Here is a 16,732-nt window from a genome sequence, read left to right as displayed (position 1 = left end):
CGCATTGAAAATAGCCAATCGGCTCGCCCAGCTGTCGATCGCGGCACTAATTCAATCGATTTTGGTGATCTCTCTGTCGCTTTCATCACACCAGTTGCGCCGCCACCCAGATTTTGGCTTTATTTATCTGGCTTCCAGCCACTGACCAGTAATGATGATGTGCAAAAAATTGTTTCTCGCTGCCTAGATTTTGCTGACTTGTTTGATGTCACTCGTCTTGTACCTAAGGGAAAAGACGTCACGAACATGAACTACGTCTCATTTAAAATTGGCCTTGATCCAGCTCTCAAGCAGCAGGCCCTAAACGCTGCGTGTTGGCCCGCCGGTTTAATGTTTAGAGAGTTTGTGGAGCTTCCAAAAAACACGATGAGACGACCGTTTATTTTCGCCCGAGAACAACCAGCAGCAACTCCAACACAGGAACAACCGTTTCCTATGACAATAAATTGAACGCAATGCGATTTTCTGCAGACGGTGGGAGTCCTAGGTCTAGGGCTCCCATCAGAGGCGAGTATTCGACCGTTTCTTTCCCTCCTTCACCTGTATTCAACCGTTGTCTTTCACAGCAAATACCCGATAGCGATAGCAGTATTTCCATCTTCTATCAGAACGTGAGAGGGCTGAGGACGAAAGTAGATGAGCTGTTCCTGAACTCTGCAGATTGCGATTTTGACGTGGTTGTTATGACCGAGACTGGACTTGATGACTGCATCACCTCACTGCAGCTATTTGGTACAGCTTACAACGTGTTTCGCTGCGATCGTTGCGCACGCAATAGCAGAAAATCTCGGTTTGGGGGGGTACTGGTTGCGGTGGCACAACAGTATACCAGTACACTCATACACATGACGAATGGACAAAATTTGGAGCAAATTTCTGTCTCGACGAGGATAAAAAATATAAATGTAAAAATATGCGCCGTTTATATACCACCAGATCGAAGTCAGGACTTGAATGTGATTAATGAGCACATTGCTTCTGTACAGGAACTGTGTGAAAAAAGTTTAACTGACGACGTAGTTTTTGTGTGTGGTGATTATAATCAGCCACGTATGCACTGGGCCATAAGCGATACTGATATTGTTTGTAACGGTACACAGCTTCCACCGGCCAGCCACACTCTGCTGGATGGTATGGACTTTTTGGGCCTTGGGCAGAAAAATCTAGTGTATAATTTGCTCGGTCGTACACTTGATCTTATTTTCTGCCGATTTGATTGTGACGCCAGAGTTGATAGTTGCCCTACGCCGCTACTACCCGTAGACACCCATCATCCGCCGCTTACCATTTCATTATATAACAGTGCTGGTAGCGCCCAATCGTCAACGAACGGCGATAGTAGTACCGTGCGCCCTTTGAATTATCGGTTAGTGGATTTTTCTGCTCTTTCTGATCATCTGAACAATATCGATTGGGTTTCATTGTTCGCATCCGGAGATGTTGATGATATGGCTGTAAACTTTTGTGGCGAAATCAATCGCTGGCTTGAATTGAATGTTCCTCGTGTCAGACCTCCCCTTTCCCCTGCTTGGAGTACATATCAATTGCGTAAATTAAAACGCGAGCGGAATGCCTTTCAACGTAAACTCCGACGCCAGCGGACCTTTACAAATCGTTGCAATTTCCATCGATCTGTCAATGCATACCGTTCCTTAAACGCAAGTTTGTACAAATCATATGTACTCCGAATGCAAACTAACCTACGACGCAACCCTCGAAGTTTTTGGCGGTTTGTTAATTCGAAAAGAAAGAACTCATTGGTACCATCAAATGTGTTTCATGAAGATGCGGTTGCCACATCAGTGTCTGAGTCATGTGAACTGTTTGCGCGGCATTTTACTAGTGTCTTCTCGAGCAGTTTTACATCGAGACAAGAGGCGGAAGATGTGGCGTCCGATGTTCCCAACGGTATGATTAATTTGGGAACTTTCGTCATTACTCCAGAATTGGTTAAACAGGCATCGAAGAAACTGAAATGCTCGTTTGCTCCCGGGCCAGATGGTTTTCCCGCAGTTGTCATTCTTCGTTGTATCAATGCTTTGGCTGGACCGCTGAGTTTAATTTTTAATCGTTCGTTTGAGCAAGTTAAATTCCCGCGCATTTGGAAGCAATCGCTCATATGCCCCATATTCAAGAATGGCGATCGGCGGAATGTTGCGAACTATCGTGGAATTACTAGTCTCTCAGCCTCCTCGAAGCTATTTGAGATTATTGTGAGTGGTGCTATTTTAGACTGCGCGAAGAACTACATATCGTTTGATCAGCACGGATTCATGCCAGGGAGATCAGTGACGACAAATTTGTTGAGTTTCACGTCCAAGTGTGTCGCTAGCATGGAGGAAAAAGCGCAGATGGATGTCATTTACACTGATTTGAAAGCAGCATTCGACAAAATTGATCATAGAATACTTTTATGCAAGCTGTCTCGTCTCGGCATTTCTTCACAATTGGTGTCTTGGTTAGATTCTTATCTTTCCGGAAGATTTCTGCGAGTAAAATTAGATAACTGCACATCGTCACAATTTTCCAACAAGTCTGGTGTTCCACAAGGGAGTAACTTGGGACCTCTGTTGTTCGTACTATATTTCAACGACATCGCATTGCTGCTGGGAGCCGGCTGCAAACTAGTTTATACTGACGACTTGAAGTTGTACCTTGTTGTTCGTTCTGTAGAAGACTGTTGGCGCCTACAAGGTTTACTACAACTTTTCGTAGATTGGTGTGGCAGAAATAAGCTTGTCATTAACGTGGCGAAATGTCAAGTGATTACATTCCATCGTATTTTATCCCGGTACAGTTCGATTATAGGATTAACGGTACAATTCTGACAAGAGTTGAGCAGGTATGTGATTTAGGAGTGCAATTGGACGCGAAACTGACATTCGATTTGCAACGCTCGCAGATTATTTCAAAAGCAACACGACAGTTGGGATTTATTTCCAAGATTGCTAAGGACTTCAACGACCCACATTGTCTGAAGGCACTGTACTGTTCACTCGTCCGCCCTATTCTCGAAAACGCATCAGTGATCTGGTGTCCGCATCAAGTAACGTGGTGCATTAGAATCGAACGTGTGCAGAAACGATTTGTGCGCATGGCTTTAAGAAATCTACCGTGGAATGATCCAGCTAATTTTCCAGCATATCCGGATAGGTGTCAACTTCTGGGAATCGATACGTTGCAACGCCGGCGAAAAATACAGCAAGCACTGGTAATCGCAAAACTGATTAACGGTGAGATGGATGCTCCAGAACTTCGTTCGGAAGTAAACTTTCGGATTCCTAATAGAACACTACGTAATACAACACTGCTTCAGCAAAGATTTCATCGTACCTTGTTTGGATCCAACGAACCGATTACCGCATGCACTCGGACATTCACCGCAGTGGAAGAGTTTTTTGAGTTTAATGAGTTGTCCAGTCGCTTCATCAATAAGATTAGCCGCTCTACTGTGCTTTGATGTTTTTATTTGATGTGATATTGTTTTACTTTAGTTTATCAGATGTATTGTTATTTATAACTATTTATAACTTTTTTACGTTTTAACGACCTTCAATTAGCTAGAGATTGCTGGGTAGGGAAAGTTATGAAACTTAGAGCCATAGTACTCAAGTGAGAGCAAGGATGTGAAGTAAACAGATCGGAAAACTAGAAGTGGCAGGGTCATTAGAACAGGCTTAATATCGTTCTAATGACCCTGCCACTTCTAGTTTTCCGATCTGTTTACTTCACATCCTTGCTCTCACTTGAGTACTATGGCTCTAAGTTTCATAACTTTCCCTACCCAGTAATCTCTAGCTAATTGAAGGTCGTTAAAACGTAAAAAAGAAAATGTGACTAACATAGTCGAAATAAAAAAAAGGAAAAAAAAACTATTTATAACTCTATCTGTCCATTTAGACTGCAAAGTCCGATGGATATAATTATATTAAATAAATAAAAATAAATAATACAAATTAATAAAAGGAATTTTCTAATTGAATTATTTTTCCATTATGTATTCGTCCTAATAAGGCCGGTTTGCTGATAACTCCCAAATTATTTGCCACCGATTGTCACCATTTGCAAGGGAGTTCGTGGGGCACTACCAAATGGGATTCATGGGTTCCCGCGTTACCACGGACAAAATATTCGCGATGATTCGGCAGGTTCTGCAGAAGTGCCGCGAATACAACGTGCTCACACATCATTTGTTCATCGATTTCAAATCGGCATATGACACAATCGATCGAGATCAGCTATGGCAGATAATGCATGAGTACGGTTTTCCGGATAAGCTAACACGATTAGTCAAAGCGACGATGGATCGGGTGATGTACGTTGTTCGAGTATCAGGGACACTCTCGAGTCCCTTTGAATCTCGAAGAGGGTTACGCCAAGGTGATGGTCTATCGTGCCTGCTGTTCAACGTTGCGTTAGAAGGTGCAATAAGGAGAGCGGGAATAGACACGAGTGGCACGGAAGTCTGTCCAACTTCTTGGCTTCGCCAACGACGATGGCACGGAACTTTGAGACGATGTAGGAAACGTACATCAGACTGAAAGCCGAAGCCAGCAGGATTGGACCTGCTATCAACGTTTCGAAGACAAAATACATGAGAGGAAGAGGTTCTAGAGACAATGCGAACCTCCCATCCCGAGTTCGGATTGACGTTGACGAAATAGAGATGGTCGACGAATTCGTGTGTTTGGGCTCACTGGTAATCGCCGACAATGATACCAGCAGAGAAATTCAGAGACGGATCTTGGTGGGAAATCGTGCCTACTTTGGACTCCGGAGGACGCTCCGGCCGTATAAAATTCGCCGCCGCACGACGTTGATTATCTACAAGACGCTGATTAGACCGGTGGTCCTCTACGGCCACGAGACCTGGACTATGCTCGTGAAGGACCAACGCACTCTTGGAGTTTTCGAACGAAAGGTTTTGCATACCATCGATAGTGGTTCGCTTCGAACGAACATTCCTCTTTCGCAGCTTATGTCAAATGAGCACTTTGTGAAACAAGGTGATATCTTTTATCAACTTTTTGGTGTAGATAGAAAACCAACCTTTTGTACGACAAATAACAAAATTTTCATCATTCTTTTTGGTGTGGCTTTCGCTTAGTGACAGGGTTGCCACATTCAATGATTTCCTTGAAGGTTTTGCAAAAACCTTCGGGTTGGTATATTTATATTATATCTGTACTATACTATAACCCAAACAATAATACTAATCGAACAAATGACATTACACGCGAGCCACGACACTACATCCCATCACGAACATATAGTTTCCCACGATTCAAATACCTCACATCGAACAATGACAAAATCTTACAACGCAAGAATTCCCGACAACGCACAGTGGCGGATTTCCTTAAAAACCTGGTCAAAAGTCGAAAATGGTTTTGATTGACCTGCAAAAGTACATACCACGTTTTTTAGGGCACAGATTACGATTTTGATGTCAGATTTTCAAAATTCAAAATGGCGGATACAAAATGGCCGACATTTTAATATAAATACAAGTAAATTTTCACGAAATAATGGTTGTAATTGTTCCAGTGTATGCCAATAACGTTTATATTGCATCGATTTTTAAATGGTGTGCAGTTGAATGATAGAATTTGTTGATTTGTACGCAATAAGATATTTGGATGCCTTGATGATGTAGCTTTTATGAAACTTAATGTTATTAATTATTTCAAACTATGTATTTTGAAACATTATACAACATAGTTATAAAACTTTTAAACTCTCTGTATGAATCAAATCAAATGAATCAAATGAATCAAATGAATCAAATGAATCAAATGAATCAAATTAATCAAATTAATCAAATGAAACAAATTAATCAAATAAATGAAAAGCATAAAATGAGTAAAATGATTTGAATGGAACATTCAATTTATTTTGGAATTCAAAATTGTCTTTTTGGTCACATATTCCAAAAAAAATGTGCGGTATGCGTAGATACGCGCAATTCGAAATAGTAAAGTGAGACAATGTCACACGTGCTTTTAAACTCTGTAAACAGAGAGCGACATAGAGAGAGGGCGATTCGTAAATGGGGCAGGAAGATATTTCAAAGTTTTCATTTGCATTGAAGTAAATAGTGTGAAGCTATGCTATGTCAATAGCACAAAAGCCGTTCAATTGATTATAATGCAGTCTCCTTCCAATCATCCTTACAGCTTGCATATTATTTCATTCGGTATTTTCGTTCAGGAAGTATGGATAAATGAATCCTATAGCAACCAATACTATGAAAAAGAAATGATTCAAATTTTCAGAATAAGTATTTAGTTTGCTGGAAACGCAAGTGGTCATTGAAAGTGTCACTGGACATAAATCTGCTTTTGATGGAAGGAAATGCTTGAAATTACAAGTCTTTTTGCCTTTCTCATATAAAAAAAGGCTATGCAATCACTGTAAAAATCGACTTTTTAACCGAGGCCCGGAGGGCTGAGTATCATACACTATTCGATTCAGTTCGTCGAGATCGGCAAATGTCTGTGTGTGTGTATGTATGTGTGTGTTTGTATGTGTGTGTGTCATTTAAACTCACACAATTTTCTCAGAGATGGCTGAACCGATTTTCGCAAACTTAGTTTCATCTGAAAGGTATAACGCTCCCATAAGCTGCTATTGAATTTTTAGTTGATCCGACTTCCGGTTCCGGAGTTACGGGTTGAAGAGTGCGGTCACACAGCAAATTCCCATATAAACTGGTACCACCATAATGTTCAAATGATGGAAAACATATTAAAATTGATGTAACATTACTCTAGTTTGCGGGTCTGGATCACTAATGATCAATCAAAGCAGCTTTGACCACATTGGCCACCTATGACAGTTCATGACGCCCCCGGGTAACCCGCCAAGTTCCTAAGCTAATATCACACCCATTCCACAACGAATTCTCTACCGATTTTTACGAACTTAATTTCAAATGAAAGATACAGTAATGCCATTGACTGCTGCTGAATTTCATTCGGTTCTGACTCTTGCTTCCGGAGTTACAGGGGTGTTAGTAAGGATACACTGGAATTTCCCATATAAATCGGTACAATCGTAATACCTCAGAGGCTAAAAACTATTGAAATGGTCACCAAATTACTTCTAATCGCAGATCTAGATAACTGATTGCTAATCAAACATTCTTTGAATATATTGTCCACTATCGACGATTCCGGAAGTCCGGAATTCCGGGCATATTCTACAATTAAAGTCACATCGGTTCTTCGGTGATGACTGAACCGATTTTCTCAAACCAAGTCTCAAATGGAAGGCAAAATATGCAGTTGAGTATTGCGTCGCTGCCCCTAGACCCCCCCCCCCACCGGCTTGCCCTTACACCTCCCTCCTTCATCATTCCCCTCCCCTTGGACCACCCTCACGCCCGCATTTCCTTCATCCACCCCGTATACCGAAATAAGATGAAGGATTTCTGACGCATCCTCCACTCCCACTCTATTAACCCCCCATCCTCCACTTTCAAACCCATTGCCCCTATATTTCAAAATATAACCACATGAAGATAACATTGAACTCATGCTGATTAGGCTAATTAAATATTATTCTTGTGCCTTTCTCATATAGAAAGGTTATGCAATTGCTCCAAAAACCGACTTTCCAACCGAGGCCCGGAGGGCCGAGTCTCATATAACATTCGACTCAGTTCGACGAAATCGCAAAATATCTGTGTGTATGTATATGTGTATGTGTATGTGTGTATGTATGTGTGTGTATGTGCGGATTTGTTAACAAAATGTCCACATCGGTTACTCGGAGATGGCTGAACCGATTTTTACAAACTAAGATTCAAATGAAAGGTATAATATTCCCATAGGTTGCTATTGAATTTCATTTTCAACCGACATCTTGTTCCGAATTACGAGTTGAAGAGTATGGTTACAAAACAAAATTTGTTGATTTTTCCAAATCGGTTTCTCGGAATTTTCTGAACCGATTTTGACAAACTTAATTTTAAATGAAAGGTCCATCAGCTGCTGTTGAATTTTGTGTGGATCCGGTTTCTCGGAATTTTCTGAACCGATTTTGACAAACTTAATTTTAAATGAAAGGTCCATCAGCTGCTGTTGAATTTTGTGTGGATCCGAGTTCTGGTTCCTGAATTACAGGGTGATACGTACGATCACGCAGCAAATCCCGATTCTAACGAATTCTGCGATGAATGTAAAAAGGTGATTTTTTTCCAAAATGTAAACACAACTGTTGAATTTGTAGATCTAGGTCCCCAACAGTCATTCAAAGTCTCTTTGGCCACACTGGCCACCATCGACGGATCCGGAAGCATCCAAAGTCAGAATAACGGTTATATTGGTTTCTCGAAAATGGCTAGATTTGCTCAACTTAGTCTCAAATGAAAGGTGTTGCGTCCCCAGAAACTGATATTAAATTCCATCTCCATCCGACTTCCAGCACCGGAGTTACGGGTTGTGGAGGTCGATCACATAGAAAACTCCGATTCAAACCGATACCGCGATGAATGCAAAAAGGTGCTCTTATATATACTTACCAATTGTAATAAGAATGAAAGACATTTCCATAAAGTTATATTGTACGAACCAGCTATTAAATCATAGTTTGGAGAAATGAGAAAGGCACAATTGCACCTCTAGGTGGATTAAAACAGGTTTTTCAGTTCAATATTACCGTGGCTGTTTTTTCTTCTTCAAAATTTTAGAACTCGAATAATGATTTATTTTCCTGTATATAGTTGTCATGTGATGTACAATAATAAAATGTAATATATGCATTTAAAAGCTTTTAATGAATATAAACAACGCACACTTTCTCGTGATTCATGATTGAGAAAGGCACAATTGCACCGCTAGGTGGATTAAAATAGGTTTTTTCTAGTTACATTGCTCATGAAAGGGGTACCTTCGGGATCATTTGTTGCTGCACAGTAATGTGTATTGCAAAAATGTAGTCAGATCAAACTTGTACTGAATTATCTAACGCATCTCTACTAATTGTGACTGCCATTGAAGGATCAATTGAATTGTACTCAGTATAGAGCAAAAATGGACAACGATAAGTTAGAAGAAACATTGTACTTGGATCCCCCATCGAGAGTAAGATACTTCTTTTCCCGGATCTAATTCGTGGATATTTCTGGGCTTTGATTCATTATTCTACATAATAAATCATACCAATACAATGAATATATATTTTGAATATCATCACAAAAAAGGTGTTCTTACTTTTCACATGACATGTTTGAGCATGCTTCATTCAAAATTCAATAGAGATACGAAGAGTTTAAACAACGCACGTGGGATGTCACTTTTCAAAATTTTCATCTTCAAACATCCATATTACCCAGTTAACTTGAATATTTTTCTGAGATAGCCATGAATTTCCTTAATTATAGTGTATATAAAAGCTCTAAATAGAACTAAATTAAATTGGAATTGATTTAGTTTTCGATTTTTGGTCGCCTGCCTATACAAAATTCAAATGTTTCGGAAGGAAATTTGCAAATTTTCTCAGGGCTAGAAATATTTTATTTACCAGGATGCAATGTTAAACTTGTTATCACGAGTTGCTCTCTTCTACAATAAGATGCAGGGTAACGGAAGACAAAAAATAGTTTTATCTTCTTAAACTTCCTCAATTACATCGCACACATGTTTGGACATTAATAAATATTTCAGATAACCAGAAGATCTTATCACACAACTTTGAAATGGATAAAGAACACGAACACGAAGAAAGAAAGAGACAGAGAGAGAGTGAGAGAGACTGAGAGTGAGTGATAGAAAAAGTGAGAGAGAGAGAGAGAGAGAGAGAGAGAGAGAGTGAGAGTGAGGGGTGGCGTATGAGAAATGGCAAATGATGGCTAGTGCGGTGACTTTATATTGATAGGCATATTATGCGATATATTTGTATATTTACACCCTTATTATAAATAACGCAACTAGTAATTTTTGCGCCATGACCTGTACAACTTGCAAAAGAAAATCAAATTTTTGCAAATTTTGAAATTTTGAGATTCAAAAATATAGTTGCTCGCGGTGATGTCGGTGATACATGAGAAATCATTTATCTCACTACTAGGTAGATTGCTTGATGATCTATGAATTAATATACCCTCCAACATCCACCTGACAGTTGGACACAACGCCTAATCCAAGGGATAAATACATGAACTCTAGGAAAAATTTCACTATGAAGTCAACTCACACATTATTTTGTCCACGAAGAAAACTTATATATTAATTTTTAAGAAATAATTTATATATTATTAAGGTAATTCACAAAATGTTTTCAGAATCGAATTACTTGAATCACGTAGATATGTTTCCATACCCCGACATTCAAAATCGGTTTAGTTTACCCCCTAAAACACCAGTAAAGTAATACTATGTATGTAACGGTCTCATTTTTAGTTAGAGGAAATTGGTAAGCAAAGAACAAAAATACAAAATTGTTAATATCTCCGCCGCTCATTAACGGATTTCGGCAATCTATTGCTTGTTTGCTATTTCAATCTAGTGTGCCTGATGTGATCACTTCGTTCGAAAGTTATTCGCAAAAAACACGTTTTGTCTTGACAAAATCACCCATATCTCAGAAAGTAAACAACATGTCTAAAAACAAAAATAATAGTGGCAAATGGGAGCGTTAGACCTTTCATTTGAAACCAGTTTCATTAAGATCGGCTCAGCCATTGCTGAGATAATTACATGACATTTTGTACATACATACATACATACACACATACACACACACATACAGACATTGTCTCAATTTGTCGAGCTGAGTCGATTGGTATATGATACTCGGCCCTCCGGGCCTCGGAAAAAGTTTTCAAAGTTTGAGCGAATCCTATACATTTCTTTTGTAAGAAATGTAAAAATGAATACGACAAAAAGACGAAAACAAGTGAAATTCACTAAGATTAATAGTTTTATTTAAATTGTTGGACCGAGGATTTGCCCAAAGTCCATTATTACGATGAATTATTTCGATTACGAGTCTATTTAAATGCATGCGTTATACTTAGTCAGAACATGCTTGTAATGCTTCCTAGTATAGTTTTGAGCAACCACGTTTTGTTGTCATGTTTGCTGACATTTTACGACCGACAACCTTCTCAAAAAACCTGTTTAATCCACCTAGCGGTGCAATTCTGCCTTTCTCATTTCTCTAAACTATGGCACGGAGTATTTTTATGTTCAACATAATTATGGAAATGTCCATTACATTCTTAGTACACTTTGCACTTACACAATGGCATGCCAGCCACGAACTTGATGAGCTACGTGTCGACGGTGAAACACTTGAAACAAAAAATATCATATTCCATTAGCCTAATCAGCATTAGTTCAATGTTATATGTTTGCTAACTCATTTTGTCATGCGGGGGTGGGTATGTGAGGAGGGCGAAAGTCCCATGAACGAACGACTCCCCAGCTTAAATTGGTATGCTTTGTGATATAGTGGTGGTTTAAAGATGATGGGGTTGAAAGGGGTATGAGGGCTGGATGGGGTGGTGGTCTGAGGGGTGATTTAAGGAGATTTTTAAAGGAGGGGAGTGAACAGTAGAGGGGGGGGGTGTAACCCCTCTCCGTAAACCATCAACTACGCCCCTTTTAAAATCCAGAAACCTTATGCGGGTCGAAAAAAAATTGGCCGGGATTAGATTGACGTTTTTCAGAGTGATTGCATAACCTTTCTATATGAGAAAGGCAAAAATGTGCCAAAATCCAAAAAAGTGAATCGTCGTCAAATTTTTTTTCGAGTTTGCATCAAATCTCGACGTGTCATGCACCTTGAACACATTTAGCATCAAAAATAAAAATTGTATTTTTAATTTTTCCTATAGTTTATATGAGAAATTTCTGTGTGGCCGCACTCTGAAACCTGTAATTCCAGAACCAGAACTCCGATCGATCCAAAATTCAATAGCAGCCGATGGGAAGGTTGCACCTTTCATTTGAGACTAAGTTTGGGCAAATCGGTCCAGCCATCTCTGAGAAAAATGAGTGACATTATTTGACACATGCGCTTATACATACACATACACATACACACACATACATACTCACATACACACACACATACAGACTCCGCTAGCGAATGACGGATCCTAATAGTAGCATGTCTGTAATAACATACGTACATGGAACTATTGAGAACCAGAGCTACAGGTCCAAAGCCCTGGTAAAGGAGGATGGTTGTGATGATCCGGGCCGAGATCACCACGTAAAGCAAGGTAGGGCATAACCCCAATTCCAAGGCGTGAAGCGACCCGTGCCGAGGGATGAGTGATCGAGGGGGTGAAAAAGATGCTCGATCGTTAACGGAGCCTGTGGGGTACCTGGGCAACCCACACAGTAAGTCAGTAAGCACAGTAAGCGTCCCTTACCACGCTAATGCGGAGCTCTGGCGTGGCGGACATATATTTCTCGCGCTACTCGTGGGACTATACATGGAGGCAAATAAAAATAAAAACAAACAGACGGAGGTGCCAAACCCCTTCGCAAGAGGTGGTTTGGCGAGGTCTCCACCCCGTGGGGAGAGTAGTGGAGCGATGAGTGCTGCACCCGAAAGCACCAGTGACCCCCCAGCAGCGGTAGGCAATACCCCTACCAATGCATCGGAGGGGCCAATAGCTGCGATGCGCAAAGTAGCGAAGCAACTCGATTCTATAATCGACTTCGCTAGCGCAAAGCAGAACATAGCCAAGGAGTTGAAGTTGAGCCTTCTGGAGCTCCGGAAAGCTGTTCGTGTCGCAAGACAGGAACAGCAGGCATATGTTGAGAGGGTGGAATGTCGGGAGAGGCCCGACAGAGAAACCCAGACAGTGGCCTCCAATAGGGAGGAAAGAGAGAAGGTCAATAGAGGTTCACAGACAGTGGCCTTTACCTTCTACGGAGCAGCCACGTCGATCGGAGCGGCGACCGAGTTCCCCTCGAAGGGAAAAGGAAAGGACAATCGCAAGACGGCATCGAATGCGAAGCGCCCTAGGAAGTCGCCAGGAGAGGGTGCCAAAACCGACACCACTCGGCGTGCAACCGTCAAGGTCAAACGCCGCCTGGGTGAGGTAAGCGAGGGCGAGACTGACCTCGCTGTTGAGAGCGATGGTACCAGCAACCCGGCACGACCGGGGCAGGGGGGCTCAAACCCCTGGACGCTGGTCACCAAGAAAAAGCCGGCACCGAAACCGGAGGTACCGCGGCTTGCGAGGAAGGCCAAGGACAGAGGCGAAGCCTTGTGGTTAAAAACCGACAAGGACAAATACGCCGATGTCCTTAAATCGATGAAGGCGGCCGAAAGTCTCTCGGCCCTTGGGCAGGATGTGCGTAGCGTAAGACGCACCAACACGAGAGAGATGCTCCTGGTGCTGAAGCGAGGCGCACAATCAAGTGCAGTATATAAGGCCTTGGCCCAAGAGGTTCTTGGTGAGGGCGCCCAAATCAGGTCGCTAGGTGCGGAAACAACTCTCCAGTGCAAGCACTTGGACGAGTTCACGATCGCAGAAGACGTCGTCGCAGCCGTCAAGGAGCAATGCGGCGTCACAATCGAGCGGGCCTCTGTGCGATTGAGGGACGGACCCTCTGGCACCCAAGTAGCCTACCTCAGGCTACTGAATGCGGATGCCAAAAAGGTAACCGAGAGAGGGAAGCTGAAGATCGGCTGGTCGGTATGCCCTATTAGTATACCCCAGCCGCCTTCAGTGGACAGGTGCTATCGGTGCCTAGAATCCGGCCATAAAGCTTACGAATGCAAAGGCATAGACAGGAGCAAGCTATGTCGTCAATGCGGCGAGGAGGGGCATAAAGAGCGGGGGTGCACTAAGGCATATAAGTGCCTTATCTGCACCGCTAAGAAGCAAGCCCATAAACATGCTATGGGCGGACCTTCGTGTCCCTTCGGCGAGTTAAATAAGAAGAAGCCGTGAGAGTCACACAGCTAAATCTTAACCATTGTGCAGCAGCCCAACAGCTGCTGTGGCAGTCGGTCTCGGAGTCGAGGACAGATGTCGCCCTCTTATCAGACCCGTACAGCATCCCTGCCGGCAACGGCAATTGGGTGTCGGACGGGTCTGGAATGGTGGCAATCTGTACAACGGGAAGGTTCCCGGTTCAAGAGGTAATACACCCCCCCGCCGAGGGTGTGGCGATTGCCAAGATCAATGGTGTGTTCTATTGCAGCTGCTACGCCCCACCAAGGTGGCCAATAGAACAGTTCTACCAGATGATCGACAGGCTCTCGTCGGACCTCGTGGGCCGGAAACCGGTAGTAATAGCGGGAGACTTCAACGCTTGGGCAGTGGAGTGGGGCAGCCGCTGTACAAATAGCAGGGGTCAAGCGCTAATGGAAGCGTTTGCGAAACTCGATACTGTGCTAGCTAATGATGGCTCCGCTAGTACATTCCGTAGAAACGGAGTGGAGGCGTGGATTGATTTGACCTTTGCCAGCCCGAGTCTGGCTCCAGGCATGGAATGGAGGGTAGACGAAGGCTACACCCATAGCGATCATTTAGCAATCCGCTTTAAGATCAACTATGGTGTGCAGCATCCGAGGGCGGGAGATCCCTGTCAGGTACGCGGGTGGAAGTCCAATCACTTCGACAGCGAAGCTTTCACCGCGGCCCTGGGACTGGAGGCCAACACCGACAGTCTAAGCGGGGATGCGCTGGTAGCTGTTCTATCACGCGCGTGCGACGCCACTATGCCGAGAAAAACACTGCCAAGAAACGGTAGATGCCCGGTATACTGGTGGAGTGCCGAGATTGCAGCTCTACGGTCAGCCTGTCTCAGAGCTAGACGTAGGATGCAAAGAGCTCGCACCGAGGATGCAAGAGAGAACCGCCATGAAGTGTTTCGAGCTGCGAAATTAGCCCTTAACAAGGCTATTAAAAGCAGCAAGAGAGCGTGTTTCGACAACCTGTGTGAGAGTGCCAACGCGAATCCGTGGGGTGACGCCTACCGGATTGTGATGGCCAAGACCAAAGGGGGCTCCTCATCCCCAGAACGGTCTCCGGACCGGTTGGCAACGATTATCGAAGTACTCTTCCCGTCTCGAGCCACAAGCCCCTGGCCACCTGCACTACGAGACAGTGCGGGCACGGTCGAAATGGTGGCTCCAGTGACGAACGAAGAACTACTCGCAGTGGCTAAATCCCTAGCAATGAACAAAGCTCCAGGGCCGGATGGAGTCCCGAACAACGCTCTCAAGGCAGCGATCATAGCGAACCCGAACATGTTCAGGCTAGCTATGCAGAGATGCCTTGACGAGTGCCGTTTCCCCGATAGATGGAAAAGGCAGAAACTGGTGCTGTTGCCGAAGCCCGGGAAGCCGCCAGGCGACCCATCGGCGTACAGACCAATCTGTCTGATAGACACGACTGGCAAACTGCTTGAGAGGATCATCCTCAACAGGCTCACCCCGTACGCGGAAGGTACGGACGGTCTGTCAAGCAACCAGTTTGGCTTTCGGAAGGGTAAGTCCACAGTGGACGCTCTCAACTCAGTGATAAATACTGCCGAGATAGCGATCCAACGAAAAAGGCGAGGTATTCGATACTGTGCGTTAGTGACACTTGACGTGAAGAACGCATTCAACAGCGCAAGCTGGGATGCCATCGCGCTCTCGTTACACCGGCTTAGCCTACCGGTGGGTCTGTACCGAATCCTGGAAAGTTACTTCCAAAACCGCGTACTGCTATACGAGACCGATGCCGGTCAGAAAAGGGTTCCGATTACCGCCGGAGTCCCGCAGGGCTCGATCCTAGGCCCGGTCCTATGGAACCTCATGTATGACGGGGTTCTGAGACTGAAGTTCCCTCCTGGGGTCAAGATCGTCGGCTTTGCCGACGACGTAACCTTCGAGGTCTACAGGGAGTCAATTCCTGAGGTAGAACTAACCGCAGAACACGCGATCAACACGGTGGAGGAATGGATGAGCGCGAGAGGCCTGGAGCTCGCTCATCATAAGACGGAGGTAGTTATCGTCAACAACCGCAAGTCGGCACAACATGCAGTTATCCATGTGGGAGAAGTCGCGATCACTTCACAGCGAAGTCTGAAGTCTCTCGGAGTCATTATAGATGACAAGCTGACCTTCGGCAGCCATGTCGACTATACGTGCAAGAGAGCGTCGACTGCTGTTGCGGCACTATCGAGAATGATGTCCAACAGCTCAAAGGTGTGCGCCAGTAGACGTAGGTTACTGGCAGGCGTTGCCGTATCTATCCTCAGGTACGGCGGCCCGTCGTGGTCAAGAGCACTGAGGGTAACCAGTTACCTACAGAATCTGGAGAGCACCTACCGCGTGATGTGCCTCAGAGTGATATCTGCCTACCGCACGGTATCACACGATGCATCCTGCGTGATAGCGAGCATGATGCCAGTCGGGCTGGTCATTCGGGAAGATGAGGAGTGCTTCGAGCTACGTGGAAATAGGGGAGCCCGCGAGCGCACCAGGGTGACCTCGGTCGCCAGATGGCAGCGTGAGTGGGACAACTCCTCGAAAGGTAAGTGGACCCACCGGCTGATACCTAGCATATCGAGCTGGGTGGGAAGACCCCATGGGGAAGTTCACTTCCACCTGACACAATTCCTGTCAGGCCATGGCTGTTTCCGTCAGTACCTCCACAGGTTCGGACACGCGGAGGTCCCAGTCTGCCCGGACTGCCCAGGTGTAGATGAAACTGCCGAACACATACTGTTCGTATGTCATCGGTTCGACGTCGAAAGAAGAGCAATGC

At 44.0% G+C, this 16,732-nt stretch overlaps 1 protein-coding gene across 1 annotated transcript in view; it reads left to right on the top strand.

The window, feature by feature from the left end:
• LOC131678440 (uncharacterized) overlaps window positions 1-14,590 on the top strand; it is a 33,927-nt gene extending 19,337 nt beyond the window's left edge. The window contains exon 2 of the mRNA XM_058958598.1: window positions 8,628-14,590. Within this exon, the coding sequence (XP_058814581.1) occupies window positions 12,281-13,921 (1,641 nt within the window). The 5' untranslated portion in view covers window positions 8,628-12,280 and the 3' untranslated portion in view covers window positions 13,922-14,590. The remainder of the gene's footprint in view (window positions 1-8,627) is intronic.
• The last annotated feature ends 2,142 nt before the right edge of the window (window positions 14,591-16,732 follow it).

The sequence above is a fragment of the Topomyia yanbarensis genome, chromosome 2 (genome assembly GCF_030247195.1).
Source record: "Topomyia yanbarensis strain Yona2022 chromosome 2, ASM3024719v1, whole genome shotgun sequence".
Taxonomy (NCBI): Eukaryota; Metazoa; Arthropoda; class Insecta; order Diptera; family Culicidae; genus Topomyia; species Topomyia yanbarensis.
This window is presented reverse-complemented; position numbering and strand designations above follow the sequence as displayed.